General features: G+C 44.4%; 1 protein-coding gene across 1 annotated transcript in view; it reads left to right on the forward strand.

The window, feature by feature from the left end:
* ALK (anaplastic lymphoma receptor tyrosine kinase) overlaps positions 1 to 17,912 on the forward strand; it is a gene marked incomplete at its 3' end in the record, with an annotated part of 732,271 nt that overhangs the window by 207,530 nt on the left and 506,829 nt on the right. The window contains exon 2 of the mRNA XM_011960583.1: positions 5,135 to 5,254. Coding sequence (XP_011815973.1) covers positions 5,135 to 5,254 — 120 coding nt within the window. The remainder of the gene's footprint in view (positions 1 to 5,134; positions 5,255 to 17,912) is intronic.

Consider the following 17,912-nt stretch of genomic DNA (forward strand, 5'->3'; position numbering starts at 1 on the left):
CGAGCAACCCAGTGAGTATTGGTAAGACTCTGAAATGGGGAACGCCTGGGGTTTAGGAGAAGGGAGGTCAAGTTTTTGGCTTACTCATGATAAGTTTCAGATGCTTATCAGGCAATAAAGTGGAGATTTTGAACAGGCAGTTGGATGTATGTTCTGTTGTTCAGGGGAGAGATTGGGCTGAAGACACAAATTTGGTAATAGTAGTATGTGGATGATATTTAGAGCTATGAAACTGGGTGAGATCACTTTGAGAGAAAGTTTAGATGCAGAAAATGCCCAAGTTCTCCAACTTTTAACAATTGTCAAATAATAAAATAAAGATCCCACAGACTTTTTTTTTTTTTTTTTTTAAGACAAGCTTACTTACATGTCAGGCAAAGAGAAATTCACTGCATGGTTTTCCAGGTAAGAAAAGTCAGAGTTTTAAAAGCCTTACAAAGAGGGCTACAATGTGCTCCTGGTTATTTGGAATTAAAAATCAGTTATTTGAACTGGAGAGAATGAATGAATGCATAGGCTTGTGTGAGCGTGGGTAAACAAGTTCCCTTCATTGGTCAGCAAAGAGTCTTCAGTTAGGTACAGGAAGGGCCTGGTGTCCCACAGTCACTTGAAATTCATGATCATTGATCATCAGCTAGTTAGAACCACTGGGATAAAATACAATACTCAGCCATGACAATTCCTAAGCAAATGCTACTGGAAAAGGAGAAGTTTCCTCCTCTACAGTTTGGAAAATGAGGAAGATCTGGCAAAGAAGAATAAAGAGGATCTTCCCACTGAAGCAGGAGGCAACCAAAGGCTACATGGTGACCAGGATGTAAGAAATCCAAGAAGCAGGGAGGGATTGCAGGGACAAATGCTTCTGAGGGGTCTAGTGAAACAAAGACCGAGAGTTGTTCAATGTATTTGCAGCCTAGGGTTGTCGACCTTGACCTGGAGTAGTGAAGCCAATCTAGATTTTGTTGAGGAGACAGCAGCAAAGACAAATCCTTTAATAGATTTAGCTGTAAAGAAGAGCAGAGTAAAGGGACAATGACTGGAGTAGAGTGTGGCCGTCAAAGAAGCTTTTTCTTTATAAGATGGTGCCTGTTTGTGTGATTGACTTGGCAGAGAGGGAAAATTGTTGATACAGGACCATTGTAATAGCAGATCCCTTGAGAAGAGACGAGACTAGCACCTAAGTGAAGAGGCTGGTGCTGTTTAAGAGTGTAGACTGTTATCCTTTACAACAGAAGAGAAGGCACTGATACCTGTGAGTGGGTAGATTGCTTCTCTTTTCTCAACAAGCTAAGAAACAAATTCATTCGCTGACAATGTGGAAGCATATGGGGAATTGGAGGTTTGAGAACTTAAGAGGAAGTTTCAACTAGATGTATTGGAAATAGAGTGAACTGAGTTAGTCAGGGAAGGCAGTGGGATTCCTGGGCCATCCTGAGGGTCTTGAGGTTTCTGGTGATGAATTTAAAATGAGGCCCATCAGCACTGTTGTGTGTTCCTCTACCCCTCTTCTCCCACTACCACATCCTTCTGCTCCAGGATAATTGTAAAGAAAGAGGCAAAGAAGTTGAGCTTGTGTGCAATGGAATTATGATAGAGATGAGCCCTGGAGCTGAAGCTAAGGACATCAGGGGGATGATGCACAGGGAAAAATGCTAAGTATCAAGAGCTTGAGGTTTTCACTCTGCCTTGATACCCTGCAGTGCCTAGAAAGGGCTTAAGAAATCATCAGAAAAACAACAATTGTATCGCCAGCGAATCAATGCCCTCAATCCAGGTGCATTTCTTCCTCATTTCTCTTCAGGCCTTAGCTTGTCTGCCTCACTTGGGCACCTAGAAGCTCCTACTCCTATTTCCCCACTCCTTTCTCCTCTACACTTCATCTCCCAAGGTCCAAGAGTCACTCTACTTGAGCCCATTGGTGTGCATTCATACTTTCACCCATACATCTGCATTGAGGCCCATTTCACTCTGGATCCTCATATTTTCAGAGTGGAACCCTGAAAACACAAGGCTTTCTTTAGCTTAAATGGATTGCTTTTGATGGCTTGGCTTCTCTTTCTGCTAGAAAATCCTTCCCTGCAGTGGTTGGGAAGGGCAAGGGTAAAGAGCGTGATGGGAACAGACAGTCTCTTGACCCTGCACTTGTTAAATGCAGAAATATTTTGTTTGTTATGTTCTGCATTGATGTGTGTTCTATGAACTTTGACTAGCACTCATTTCTGTTCCAATGCCTCTGATTTGAGCAAACACCTGCCTTCATGTGGGCTTTGCTTTCCTTGATCCTTGACTTTTCAGGTGGGGAGGCTCAGCCTTTTGGCTGACCCCCGCATTAGCTCCCTAGCCTCATCTGGCTTATCACTTGCCCTCCCTACTCTGGGGGGTAAGTTTAGGGACCCTGTGAGCCCACTGGCAGGAAGATATTCTAGGAGTTCCTGTAAGGGCAAGATAAGACTTTATGCTTTTTTTCAACCCTGCAATATTCAACCCTGTGGATGCCTGGCAAGTTATTGGTGTTTTGTGATATAAAAGGCCTCTGAAGGGATGACCTGCAGTGATGTCCGTGTTACCTTGCTGGGTCATGACCCAGCCCTCAGAGCCCTTCCTTTTGAAAGTTTTTTTTTTTTTTTTTTTTTTAAACCCCTAAATATATTATCTGGCCCTCATTCATATTAAAGTTATCTGCCATTCTGTGCCCATTCACAGATTCATAAGTGCTTCCTGAAGTCTAGCCCCATCTGCTTGGTTCTTCACATTCAGGAAGAAGTTAATATCATTCCCAAACTGAATGGTTCAGGAAAATGACATCACTTAGAAACAGGGAAGTATAACCTAGGCTTAGTCTTCCTGTCACTTTAAAGCTACTTAAAATTTGAGATTAGCTGATGACTCAGACCTAAGCGAATTTTTATTCACATGGGAGTCATTGCAGGGAGTTGATTGTCCGAATCTTCCCAGACCTTTCCCACTTGCCCTGTTCTGAAGCATGCTTAGTGGTGACCTTCAACCTCAACCATTGTGCCATGGGGGCCCTGCCAGGCCCTGTGGAGAGCCGAGGACCACCCTGCACCAGTCTGTGGCCTGTGCAGAGTGGTGAAAGGAGCTTGGACTTCAGTGTCAGTTGATCTAGTCTTTTGACCCTGATTTCCTGTCTCCTGCTGGCTGTGTGGCTGTAGTCAAGGTAACTAACCTCTTTATGCCTCAATTTCCTCAGCTGCAAAATGTGGACAAATAAACTTATTCACAAGGTTACTGTAAGAAGCAAACAAAATCACACATTTAAAGCACTTAGCATCATGTCTGGTTCATATGTACTCAATACATACTAATTTTTTAAAAGACTGATAAACTAACGCCACCCAAAATAACCCTATGTGGCTTTGCATTCACTTCTCTGAGGCCCATTGCCTATCTGTGAAACAGAGTTGATGTGCAGGTGAACTGAGATGGCTTCTCTCTGCAACTCACGAGCACAGACTCTCACCCCTTTCAGTGCATTTCCTCTGAGCTGTTTTGCAGAAATACTGCAGAAAGATGTACCTGGCCCCAATCAATTTAGTTCTAATCTCTATAGACCAAATATAAGAGAAAAGCCAAAATTCTTTCCTAGATACCCAGGAGCCAGCACGTCCAACTCAGATCTATGGAAAGCAGCGATTAAAATGTTTTTTAGGAAGGAGACCGTGGAGTGCCCATCCTGTCCCAGTTGCAGGGCACAAGGACCGTTAATCAGCATCACATAAGGGCAGCCCCTGCAGGTAAAATAGTGGAGGGGTCTGGAAACAAGAGACTGCCATGGGTACCCAGGCCAGAGATTTCCTTCAAGTATGTGAAGTGGGGTTGATACTAAAAGGGAGTTAGAAGTAGGAGACCAGAACCTGCCAGAGCTGGTGCAGGGGGTGATGTGGAAGAAACTGCAGAGCAGGCAGACTGGGAAAATGCCTCCGCTACTCCTGCTGCCTGTTCTTCTTTCTCTTCTTCTTCTCCTCGTCACAAACTTCCTCCAAGTGGGTTAACAGTTACCACCAGAGTAGCAGATCAGCCCATTCTCCATAGAACATGGGCTGTTGATCTGAGGCAAACCTGGGCTCAGTTCCTGCTTCCATCACTTGCCTCTCTGCATCTCAGTTGATGCATCTGTAAAATGCAGATGATTATTTCTATCTCAGAAAGCCATGGTGAATATCATGTGACATTATGGAGGTGAAGATTCCAGCATGGCGCCTGTACCAGGGAAGCTACAGAAGAAATGCTACTTTCCTTCCTTCCCTCCTCCCCGCGCTCAGTCTTGCGACACATCTATCTACGAAAGAGAACGAATTCTCAAATCCTTCCTTCTTTAACAAAAAAAGGCTTTGTCTGCTACAAAACATTAGCAAATAGTGATTGAGCTTGGGATTTTCTGGGAAGCACTGTGTTAGAGCAGGCAGTGTGTGATCATTTGATTTGTAGATATATTGTAATGACTTTTTACCACACAAAATCCACTTGAGGTGCTGCTAAGGACAGGAATAATGCTTCTCTGCTGCTTTTCTTTCAAGCCTTCTTTCTCTCATGCAAATCAGAAACATTAATCCTTTTGGCTTTCTGGCCTCTTGGCTTTCAGAAAACTCCAGTCACCTAGCTTCCCCCACAACCCTGAAAATAACATAATTGTTAAGAGCTCATAACTTCAGAGTGCGATTTCAACCCTCTCATTGATAAGGCAATAACCCAAGCGAACAACATTAGATGAAGTTACGAGTCTGAACATAAAGTAGGGATGGAGGCATTATCTGGATGAGAGGAATTGGAGTTCTCTATAAAGCTGCACAAATTATTATAGACAGAAGAGACTTTGGATAGAACTCTAAGACCAAGCCATTAAGTGCCCCGGCTTCTAGTTCATCTCCCAGAGCTCCTCAGCGTGGCCTTGGTCAGAACATTCAGACCTCTTAGATCTGTCTGCCCTTGGTAGAAAATGTACGTCAGAGTCCTGAGGTCAACTCAGTCTACTAGTGGCTCATTTTTACCCCTCATCTTTCCAATGGATGTCATGAAAGCCCCTCATAAACTTCCTTTTTGACTGATATTGAGTGACAGCTAAAAGACACACCCCAAGCACATGGATCAGTGTTTTCTTTGTTTTTATGTCCAGGTCATAGCTCCCTGGAGTCACCAACAAACATACCTTCTACTTCTCCTGATTATTTTACATGGAATCTCACCTGGATAATGAAAGACTCCTTCCCTTTCCTGTCTCATCGCAGCCGATATGGTAAGTATATGTTTAATAGTTACTTGTGATGCACCATCACCATCTCGTAATAAGGACTCTGTGAGTTTCAGTTTGGGATTCATAGTGCTCCAGGGGATTCCCTCAGTTCCCTATATACAAAAGAAGTCTTTCTGAGCCCTCTGTCTCCCAGTGATACTCAGCCCACTGGACCATTCCAGCTATGCCATTCCAGCTGTGCTCTGTATCCTCATGGGAGCCAAGGGTTTTGTTGCTGCCATATCCCTCCCACTTAGCCTTTATGGTATATAGTATTCCAGCCATCCCCTTATCAATCATTGGAGGATATGCTTATTTGCATCTTGGCTGTGGCTTGCTTTCTGGTTATAACCCACAGCATTTCTAACAATCACTCTCTCTCTCTCTTTTTTTTTTTTTTTTTTGAGATAGAGTGTTGCTCTGTCACCCAGGCTGGAGTGCAGTGGCACGATCTCCGCTCACTGCAAGCTCCACCTCCCAGATTCACACCATTCTCCTGCCTTAGCCTCCTGAGTAGCTGGGACTACAGGCTCCTGCCACCATGCCTAGCTAATTTTTTTGTTTTTGTAGTTTTAGTAGAGGCGGGGTTTGACTGTGTTATCCAGGATGATCTTGATCTCCTGACCTCATGATCCGCCGGCCTCAGCCTTCCAAAGTGCTGGGATTACAGGAGTGAGCCACCGTGCCCAGTCAACAATGACAATCTCTTAAGAGGGGATTATTATTATGAGCAACACAGGTCTTTCAGGGCCCCTTACAGTTGGGAGGCTTCTTAAAGTTTCCCAAACATGTTCTTTGATATTTTCTCAGTTCATTTGATTCTGCAACAGCATCCGACATAAAGAGACCGGGTCCAATTACATTTTTACAGATGCAGAAAGTAAGTTTAATAAAATCACACAGAGTGGCTTCTCCAGCTACCAAGCCAGAGTTCTTCCCCTACTTTCATTTTTTCTCCCAGGTGCCACCTACACAGCCTGGTAGGTCCTGTCCTAGGAGCCCTCAGGAGGCTGCTTTACATGGTATAAGATTCCTCCTTGTCTGTGCTCATTCAAACAGTTGGTAGTAGCTGGGTCTCCGCAGTGAGGAGATTTAGAGGAGAGAAGAAGCATTTCCAAATGAACATTTTAATTCTCTTGTACTCCTCCAGGGTGAACCCCATAATGACAGGCACTAAACTTTGCTTTCCACTTTATTCTATCACATGGAAGATATGCATAAAGACTTATTAGATTGGTGCAAAAGTAATTGTGGCTTTTGCCACTACTTTCAATGGCAAAACCACAATTACTTTTACACCAGCCTTATATTTATGATGAATGAATGCAAAAGGCCTCCAGAGATGAAACTCATTCATCAGGCCTGATTCAATTAAGTATTTATAAACCTAGTGTAGCACCGAGTTCTAGATTCCCTTCTGGGCATATTTACCTATTCCTCCATGCAGTCTATACCCTCGGCCTAAGCTATTTAAAATGCACCTAACAGAGATGTTCTACTCACTATAGAAAAGCTTCCAGTCCAAAGCCTGCTGTCCTGTCATCTATAATGCTCCGGGTTCATATTAACTGTACCTTTCTGTACCATATTTTAAACTAAAAAAAAAAAAAAAAATCCATCAAAAACCCTAGGGCAGTTTAGAATTATCTTCTGTGCTGGCATGTTTCCTGCAACTCTTAAGCAGCCCTTGCAGGAGAGAAAGATCAGTGGTCGTCAGGAGATTCCAGATAAGAATTACTTCCTGATTTTATTTAAGCCAGACACTCAGTGTCATCTTATGATAAGGGCAAGTATCTATAAATAATTGAAATCTGGATCTTTGCATTGTTAATGCTTTGTAACCAGATTTGCAATACCACTGGTCTTCAGGTAACATTTTTGAGTTTGCTCCCAAAGTCATTCAGTATCTCTACAGGAGGACAATTTTTATAAAATGCAGAATGCCCAAAAAAGACAGATCTACCCCCTGCATTCTGCAGAGGGCAACATATTTGTTCCCTGTGGAGCATCTTATAAGAGGTTGCAGGTCAAAAGGAGAAAACCATGAAAGCTTATTAAGCTGCCTCCAACCCACGACTTGGCCCTGATAAACCCATTTGGTGCTCCCTGAGCTTCATCCTCCTTATCTGTAAAGTGAGGGTGAAATGTCATGCCACCTTAGGGCAAAGGAATCAATCTGGAGGTTTTTCAAGATCTCTTTCAAACTCTCCTCATGGCCTGGAATCCTCATGATTTCCGTTCTTGGCAGATTAGAGGACCCAAACCATTGGCAGTTACTGCCCAAGTTCTGGGTAAGAGTACCCAAGTCATCACCATTTTTGCTATTGATGTATGGGGGAAGGAGGAGCTTATTCTTCATTGGTGGTTCCTTAACTGATCATGGTGGGCATTCCAGAGGCTTTACATCTTTCTGCCATATTTAATTCAGCTGAGACTTATGAAGACATTACCACCACCATCATCATCTCTGTGTGCTTGGCCCTGTGCCTGATGTGGGAAGTGATGCAAACATAAAGACAGGTAAGGGTTGGCCCTGCCCTTTCAGTGCTCATAGACCAGAGAAATTATTCCATAGGCAACTAAGCCCGAGTGTCCCCAGTGGGCTGACCTCAGAGCACAGATGTTAAGGACTTGCCCCAAGACCCACTGCAGAACAAGCTAAAGGCAGAGCTAACACCAAGAGTCTGGTCCCTTTAAGGATGTTGGTCGGGGCTCAGCCTACAAGTCTATGAATCAAAGAGGCCAGCCGAGTTGGGTGGTAAATCCATACCTTTCAAATGCCGTGAAAGACATTTTAAGAAATGTTAACAACTTCATTAATTTTAAGGCCTCATACTTGGGCTGAGAAATTTGACTGGAAAATTGCTGCCTGAAGGGATCATTCTTCAGACAGTGAGAAGTCACCAAGTCTCTGCAAGTCCATCATGGAACTCCATGCTTGGCTGGCTGTCTTCACCTGCGTTCTGGTGGGGGGACATCAGGGTGGGGGAATGACAGTGAGCATCAACAACCTGACTGCAGGTGTCCTGATGACCACTGGGCTAGGCCTCTCTCAGGTGAGCGGTCCAGTTCTGAATTGGAATGGCTTTCTTCTTTCCAGTGTTTTATGAGAAGAGACGAGGTGGAAAGAGGCTAATAAGATTTACTCACCCCCAGTCTGTAATTATCTGCTTGAGGAAAAAGTTTGACCTACCTTTTTGAAGGCTCCCCATATTTCTTCTAATTTGCGTTGGGGCCTGATATACTGTGTGAAATATATTCTCTTCTGTGGCTTTTGACATCAGATTCCAGTCCTTTCTCGCCTTTGTGTTGAATGACGAACGCCCACTAATTTCATCATCAGCGAACAGAGGGCTGCACATTCCTCCCCTAAGGCTTTGAGAGGGAGGACGTCTAAAGAAAGACTTTATTTTTCTTTTTATCATCAGTTCTAATGCCTTTAGACTTATTTATAGGCTTGGCTAAAGGATTAGGCTCTAACTACCTACCCAGATAAAAATCTGTTCTATCAGGTAGCACCAGATGCTAAAAGATTAAGGCCACTGGGGGTTTTGAAAGGCAGTTTTGATCACCTTGAGTTTTAGAGCCACAGAGACAGATGGTATCCTTTCCAACTTTAAGACATATTTGCCCACTCTGGGTATGGGAAGAATCACATCAACTTTTTTAACAGAACGACGAAAGGTTCTGCCCATATGAGCAGGAGAAAGGGACTTTTCATTTATTTTAAAAAAAATAAAACAAAACATGATACGTTGCAAAACTCTTTTCACCCACTTTTCTCATTTAAGTTGTATTATAAAATTGCAGTAGATGAAAATTATTTTATATTTTATTTTTATGGAAATACAAATTGAGGGTCAAAGGAGTTTATTAATGTGCTTTCAATTTACGGAGTAGGTGAGCCATTAGAAAAGAATGAACCCAGACTTTCTGACTCTCTGAGTGCTCTTTCTATCATGTCACAAAGTTATTTCAAAGATGAGCTTTCCCTGCCTGGAGAGCATGCCCACTTCCTGGATGACCTGGTGTTTAGCTGAATGATCAATCTGATGTCTAAGACCTTGGGTAGCTATGGGACCAAGACTTGATATCACCAAATGGAGACTATCCCAGGCAGGCCAAGTAATTCAACCCTTTCTAACCATGAGTGGAATCCTCTTGGCACTGTAGGTAGTCTTGTCTTCTCTACCATCCCTCCCTCCCCATCCCAGACTATGGTCCCTGTATGGATTGATTTGTGTCTCCCCACAATGTTACGTTAAAGTTCTAATGCCCTAGTACCTGCGAATGTGACCTTATTTGGAAATAGAGTCTTTGCAATCAAATAAAATTGAGACCATACTGGATTAGGATGGGCCTTAATCCAATATGATTGGTGTCCTTAAGAGAAAACACAGGCATATATAGGGTGCACACCATGTGACTATGGAGTCAGAGATTAGAGTGATGTGTCTACAAGCCAAGGAACACCAAGGATCGCGGGCAGCATTGGGAGCTAAGAGGAAGGAACAAATTCTTCTTTAGTGCTTCAGGGAGAGCATGGCCCTGCCTACATGTTAACTTTGAATTTTTGGCCTCCAAAACTGTGAGAAAATAAATTTTTTTAAGATACCCAGTTGATGGTACTTTGTTATGACCCATTATTTTAAGCCACCCAGTTGACGGTACTTTGTTATGACTGCCCTAAGAAACTGATCCAGCCCCCTAATGTCCAGAACATTGGCTCCTGGAAAAGAAAATATTCTTCCCAACATCCAGCATCTAAGCACAACAAAATAATTGTTAGATTTGAATAAAAGCTCTATTCAAACTTTGTCTACTTTCCAGTCCAAGGGGATCTATCCAATTCAGGGGCTGGTGCTTTTAGAAAGAAAAATTAGACTTTTTAATTACTTTCCCTGCCACTGCCACTATCACCACCCATCCTGTTAATGTATCAATTTCTTTGATTGAAAAGACTAGGTAAATTAAATATCTCTCTCTCAAAAAAAAAAAAAAAAAAAAATCAGCCTAACACAGAAACAAAAATGGAAAACACAAAGGGCCTCCTGCTCTGTACAGGATTTGCTTCATATCTCTGGCAGGAAGTCAGTTTGATCGCATTTCTGAAATTACATATTTAATGTGGTTGGCCGTGATCAGCCATTCTGGTTCTCAGGAGCACTGGTGTCAGTGAAAAGCAGCTCCCTTGTGGACTGTTGTCAGGGCTGAAAGCTTCCTTACCAACTCCTCTGCCCCTGCCAGGCCAGGTCTTTTTGTGTTCTCTTCCTAACCTTGCTCCACTGAGCTAGGGTGTCAAGCTCTTTCCTAGCTTATGCCTCTGTATTTTCATCTATAAGCTTGGTAAGCAAAAGACCTCTGCATGCATTCACCACAAAGGCTGAGTCCCAAAGGGGACAGTAATGCTGGCAGTCACACAAGACCAAGGATCAGAGATCGGCTCTCACTTTGAGGGCCCTGACCTACTGGGAGCCAATGTACTCAATCCATGGAAATTCAATAAAAAGGAGTTGGCTTAGGTGTTTCGAGGAGAGACATGTTTAAAATGCTCCTCTTGGTCATATCCCTTTAAAACAAAGATGTAAAACCACTCCAATAAATATGAACAATTTATCTCTGTTGGTGGCAAGTTGAGTAAGGATATGCAGAAAGAAAAAAGTCAGAATAAAAGATAATAAGAGAATGAATGACCATGTGACACAAAGGTGAGAAAAACAAGTCAGAAAAGATCCATTAAAACACTTTTCACAGACAGAGCAGGAAAGACACTGACAAAGGGAAACATGATGAGGGGACAGAGACAGAGAGAGACACACAAGGAAAGAGAGAGAAAGACACAAAAGTAGGAGGGGTCGCCCTTGGCTGTCTGACTGCCTTTTCATTTATTCTTTTTCCTGCTCACATGGGTTTGGCTCTCACCCCTGGAAAGATGGCTCCCTAGTGCTTGCTTCAGTCTCGACTTCCCCCTTCAGAGGCCCTCTTGCACCCCCCACCCTGCCTGCATCATTTCCCCCTTAGCATGTCTCCACCAACACAGAGAACGGGAGAAGGGATGTCAGCAGTCGTGGAGTGCCCAGTATACGCTTGGTTGTGCTCTAGGCATGTCAATGATAAAGACAAATAGGGCACATTTGCTTCCCTCAAGGAGCTCTGGAGGAAGAGGTAAGCATGCCTGCTCTTTGACAAATGCAGAATCAGAGGCCCAGGAACAAAGAGGAGGGAGGATCAGGTCTGTAGAGGACTCAAGAAGGGAGATGTTTTGGAGACTAGGACAGCAGAACTGGACCTTGGACTCTAGGGAACATGGAGAGTCATGAGAAGAGTGTTCTGGACAAAAGGGATGCATGTGCAAAGGCGTGTTTGGGAACAGGTCAAGCTCTGTGGCACAGGCTGTAGAGGGCCTGGGGTGAGGCTGGAGAGACAGTTACTCTGGGTATGCTCAGGATTTGGGCATGGTCCTACACATGAGGCATAGGGTGGGAAAGAAAGGGAAAGAGGGGAATCTGGAAGAGATTCTGGATGTAAGGTGAGCACCACTTGGTTTCCTACTCAGGAGAATCCACCTTGAGTAACTGAGTGGATGAAGATGTCATTGACTGGAACAGAGAAGAGAAACATTTGGCAAGGGAAGATGTTGACCAAGATATCTGGAGGGAGGAGGAAATATGGTGAGATCCACTGTAATCAGGTTACATTTGAAATGCCTTCAGGACAGCTAGGTGAAGATGGCCAGTACAAAGCTGTAAACCCAGGTCTTGGCTTTGAGGAGAGAAGTGGATGGAGAGTTATTAGCAGCAAGACTGAGGTTGAGGCCAGCACAGTTACTCACACCTGTAATCCCAGCACTTTGGGAGGCCAAGTAGGTGGATCACCTGAGGTCAGGGGTTCAAGACCAGCCTGGCTAACATGGTGAAACCCTATCTCTACTAAAAATACAAAAATTAGCTGGATGCACACGTGCCTGTAGCCCCGGCTACTTGGAAGGCTGAGGTAGGAGAATCGCTTGAACCCACGAGGCAGAGGTTGCATTGAGATGAGAGTGTGCCTCTGCATGCCAGCCTGGGTGGACAGAACGATACTCCATCACACACACACACACACACACACACACACACACACGCACGCACACACACACACACACACACAGACTGAGGTCAAAGCTGGTAATTGGAGGTTGAAGACTCAGAGGAGATCCAGGATGTTTTATTTGAGAGGTAAGCAGAGGAAGAGGAGCATGAAACAGAGAGAGATGAAGAAGCGGGAGAGAGGAGGAGAACCAGGAGATTGTATAGTCACCTGTGTTAGTCTGTCCTCATGCTGCTAATAAAAACAAACCTGAGACTGGGTAATTTATAAAGGCAAGAGGTTTAATTGACTCACAGTTTCACATGGCTGGGGAGGCCTCACAATCATGGCAGAAGGCAAGGAGGAGCAAAACCACATGTTACATGGTGGCAGACAAAGAGTGTGTGCAGGGGAGCTCCACATTATAAAACCATCAGATCTCATGAGACTATTCACTATCACAGGAACAGCATGGGGAAGACCTGCCCCCATGATTCAATTACCTCGCACAGGGTCCCTCCCATGGCATGTGGGAATTATGAGAGCTACAGTTCAAGATGAGATTTGGGTGGGGACACAGCCAAACCACATCAACACCAAAGCCAAGGAAGTGAGGAATTTTTAAATGAAGGAATGTTGTATGTATGTGTGGTACCCCCAACACTCCAATCAGTTCTGTGGAGGCAGAATCTCTCTCTGGGTCTGATGAACCATCATTACCTAATAGGAAGGTTTGCTCAGTTTTAGCAGACATGACATGGCTGTTGGATTTAATAGAGCTTCCTTTCGGATACCATTATAGCAAGTATTAACCACCAGCAGCTGGTGACCCCACTATAGCCCCAAATTAGAACAGTCTGGGAGGTTGTGGACCTCACTTTATCCCCATATTCTCATGGAGAAAATTTTTATGTGTCTCCCTGCTACTTGGTGCCTCTGATGTCACACTTTTCCTTGTGTCTTAGTTATTTGTGGTCCTGCATTATCACTCTTCCTAGACTTGAAGCATTTAGACATCCAGGAATTCACGTCTTGTTTCCTTTTGCACCCCTGGTACTTCTCTCATGTTTTGTACTCATTGTGTACTCACTAGAGGTAATTGCAATGTCTGCTCAGCAGTTCAGGGACAAATGAGGAGCAAACTGAGGTCTCCCAATTCCCAACCTACAGTTTTCCAGCCCCCGAAGTTCTCTGTTTTATTAAAGGGCAGGGACATTCCCACCATCCCTCTCATTTCTAGTCATATTAATCAGTTTCAGGAAAGAAATGTGTCTAAGGGGAGAACAGTTGATGGGCTGGACTGACTTTGGTTGAGGATTCAAAGCTGTGATTTTAACTACTTTGAGCAGGCTTGTTTTTTTTCTTTTCCTAACCTAAAAAAGCATACTCAGCAGACATGAGTGAGCTGAGGAATTTCTCTTTTGACAGCTGTGGGACATCTGAGATATCATATACAGAGCACTTCTAACCAACCTAGAAAGACATGTGTCCAAAACGTGTTCAGGAAAAGGACTGATCAAGAGTGAGAAAAATAAGAGAAAATCCTCTTAAAATGTTTTGTTGAGAGCAACCTCAGGTGCAAAACTTTGTGTCAGAAGAGACCTCCGATTCACAGGACTTGAACCAGCCCATTTGGGTAGATGACTAGAAAAATTTGGTCTATGAGAAGTTCATAGAAATTGTGAGCTGTCAGGGCCTTCTGTGGTCTGATCAAATAGCCACATCTGTAGGATGAGGAAACAGAGGCCTAGGGAGGTTAGTGATCTCCCCAGGACTAGCGGCAAAGCTGAGATTCAAACCCAGGCCATCTGCTTGTCAGAGCCCCTGCCTAACCTCTCTACCATAGAGGCAAGGGTTTATTTTCTTCTCAATAAGAGGGCTCACAAAATATTTTCTCACATTTCAGTCCCGTCTGTTGCTTTATACACCTCATCCCTTGAATACCATGGGTTTCCATCAGCCCAGCAGAGTTTTGCTGCCCCATGGATTGCCTTGGTGTGGGGTCAGTGCCTTGCTGGTGTGGATGAACACATGGCCACGCTCAGTCTAGTTGCCTCATAGTCACTTGGAGAGCACCTTAAAAAACAGGATTCTGGTGAGGGTGTTCACTGGACTGGAGAACTAGGTCTGGTTATCCTAGGGCTTTAACTCACCTCTACATTGCCTATTTAAATCTTGTCTGGGCCGGGCGCAGTGATTCATGCCTGTAATCCCAGCACTTTGGGAGGCCGAGGCGGGTGGATCACCTGAGGTCAGGAGTTCCAGACCAGCCTGGCCAATATGCTGAAACCCCATCTCTATTAAAACTACAAAAAATTAGCTGGGAATGTGGTGGCAGGCACCTGTAATCCCAGCTACATGGGAGGCTGAGGCAGGATAAATGCTTGAACCCAGGAGGTGGAGGTTGCTGTGAGTTGAGACTGTGTGATTTTGTCAATAGCCTCCAGCCTGGGTTACACAGTGAAACTCCATCTCAAAAAGTAAATCAATCAATCAATCAATCAATCTCCTCTGTAACATCCCAACAAAAGGTCTTCCAGCCTCTGCCTGAAAGCAACACATAGAACCACAGCGGTGGAAACTCATCTTGGGGATCTGAGACATGGAATGAATTCCCAGCTCTGATTCTTGTGAGTTTTATTACCTTCAGCCACTACCTACTCCTTTTGGTTCTCTATGTCATCTTTAAAGTGGAAGTGATCAGGATTACCAACTGACAGCATTATTGTGAGGACATGATGACAGATCTGAATGTGCCCAGTGCATAGCAAAAGGTGGGTTTTGGTGGTGTGGCTCCATTTGCTCTAAGGCTCTGGCTTAAAACTCTTTTAAGTCCCTAGTTTTGCCCTCTGGAACTTGAAAGCATTTTGCCTTTAATCGCACTAGTATTTGAGCTGGGATTAAATTCATGCAGTTCAGCTTCAAAATTTATACACCTATAGCAAATTAAGCAATATCAGTTCTTCACCTGCCTAGAATAACCTTATCTTCTCCTCTGTTCTTAGCAAACTTCCTAGCCAAACCCTTAATATCTGTTGAAAGTGTTTCATCCTTCAAGACGTAGCCCAGCAGTTGCTTTTTCTGTGAACCTTCAGTCCTCCCAGGCAAAGAGCCTCCCTTGTTCTGTTTTCCCCGAGGCCTCTTAGAGTTAGGTATGGGCAAGTTCATCCCCCAACTGGACTGGGAGTCCCTGAAGGGTAGAAGGTCTGTGCTCGGGCAGCCTGGTATCTTCCTGTGTTTGGAAACAGGGAGGAATGGAACCCCATGTTCACATTAACGCTCAGCAAGTCCTGTCTCTTTAGAGACAGAAGAGTAGAGACAGAAGAGTAAGTGGGGAGGTCCATCTGCATATTCTGAGGTCTCCCTTAACCACTAGGCCTTCTCGTATTGTTATGGATGCCACATTGCTCAGAGTTCATCTCCAACCTTCTGGTTTCAGGAATAAGCCCATTTAGACAGATGTCATATTGAAAAATGCTACAAACTGCTAAGGATTTCACCATGCCCTCTGGAGCCTGCATCATTCTGTTAGACTTTCTTACCCAACACACATACAGATATTCTGCATGAGTGTTTCCTGGAAATTGCAAGCAGAGAACTGAATTGGAAGTCCAATCTGGGTTCTGGTCTCAACTCTCTTACTGCTCCAGACCCTAGGCCATGCCACTTTGACCAAGTCCCTTCACTCTCCTGAGCCTTAATTTTCCCATCTATAAAATGAAGAAGCTGAGCTAGTTAACTTCAGAATTTATTTTCAATTTTCTGTTCTGTGATTAAGAGCAGAGCCCTGTTTTTTCTATCTGTAACATGGTAATGGTCACAGATAAGAGAAATAAGAATTGAACTTTCCGTGTGTATCTCCCACTGCAGTGTGCACGTGTGCGCACACACTGCCATCCGAGGCTGTGTTCATGTAATTGATTGATGGAAGGAGACTTAGCCCTTCTTCTCTGCAGCTTGATTATAAGTGAGCTAAACAGATGTCTTGAATTGGGTGATTGGTTCCCAAGATGCATTCCAGGGAGCAGGCTAGTGAAAAGGAAGTGAATGATTTCAAGTTCTGGGGCTCTATGACAAATGAACAGTGGTTGTGGGCAGAGTGGGTAGGGGCCAGGTTGGGTACTTAGTGTTATGAAGCAAGTGACCAGATGTTGATGGCAGCTGGTGGATTAATAAGGAAGGTGACTGGTGAGCCAAGTACCCCTTAAGGAGATAATCCAGAAAGGGGGAGCCACAGTCCCTAATCGTCTAAGCCTGGGCTGGAAGTCAGGCCCCCTGGGTTTCTACTGACCAGCTGGCTAGAGTGAAGTTAGGCAGCTTATTTTGGCCACCTGCCCAAAGGGACAATTATTCTTAGCATGGTAGAGATGGAAGAGACCGGAGAATCATTTTATTCCCCCACTCCATTTTACAGATGAGGACACTGAGGTCTGGAAACCTTAAGTGACTTGTGTGAAGTTATATCACAGAGCCAGAGCTAGAACCCAGGTCATCTCACTTGAGGTCTTCCACAGGCAAGCTCAATCAGCCGTCACAAAGGAAAGTTTGAGAGAGGAGCGCACGTTTCTCCATCACCCCTTTTCCTTTTACGCTTCCAACTGCAACAGGGCTTGAAACAAAGTTTTCTTCCTGCTGTGCTGGATATGCTCCCTCTTATATCCTCTCTGCCATTGCTGACTCCTGGAGACACTTAAAGAGTAACAGCAATGGCCAGGCACGGTGGCTCACGCCTGTAATCCCAGCACTTCGGGAGGCCGAGGTGGGCAGATCACAAGGTCAGGAGATCAAGACCATCCTGGCTAACATGGTGAAACCCCATCTCTATTAAAAATACAGAAAATTAGCGGGGCGTGGTGGCGGGCATCTGTGGTCCTAGCTACTTGGGAGGCTGAGGCAGGAGAATGGTGTGAACCCGGGAGATGGAGCTTGCAGTGAGCCAAGATTGTGCCACTGCACTCCAGCCTGGGCAATAGAGTGAGACTCCGTCTCAAAAAAAAAAAAAAAAAGAAAACAAAAATGAGTGAGTAACAGCAATGACACCCATCATTAAATAAGGCCAAACTGTGTGCAAGTCACCACGCAGGGCACTCAACGTACACTATTGCATTTCACCCTCCTCACAATTCCAGGAGGTGGTCCCTGCTTTAATTCTTATTTTGCAGTTGAAAAAATTGAGGCACAAAAAGATTAAATAATTTTCTCTGACATGTGGGGACAGCCAAATTTCCAACTTGGGAGCCTGACCTCATGCAGGATCTGTGCTTCTAGTTACTCCATGCAGTGCCTCCCCAGACACCCTGGTGCCTCTCCCATCCCCGTGAGAGGTTGATATAAAATAGGGCAAGGACAGAAGGATCTCTCTTCTAGCATGCTTCTCCCTGGGTCCTCCAAGGTCAAGTCAGGTCAGTTCATCCCCAGGTTCCTGGTGGTAGATCTGAGGCACAGGAAGAAGACACGGTGCTATGTATGCATCACAGGGCCAAGATGGTGAGAACATCCATCTATTAATATATGGTATCTCAGGGTTTCTAAAGCATGGCCACATTCATTAATTCATATGATCGTCACAGCAGATATATGTTTTTTTCTTTTC

This window comes from Colobus angolensis, unplaced genomic scaffold (assembly GCF_000951035.1).
Source record: "Colobus angolensis palliatus isolate OR3802 unplaced genomic scaffold, Cang.pa_1.0 Scaffold515, whole genome shotgun sequence".
NCBI lineage: Eukaryota > Metazoa > Chordata > Mammalia > Primates > Cercopithecidae > Colobus > Colobus angolensis.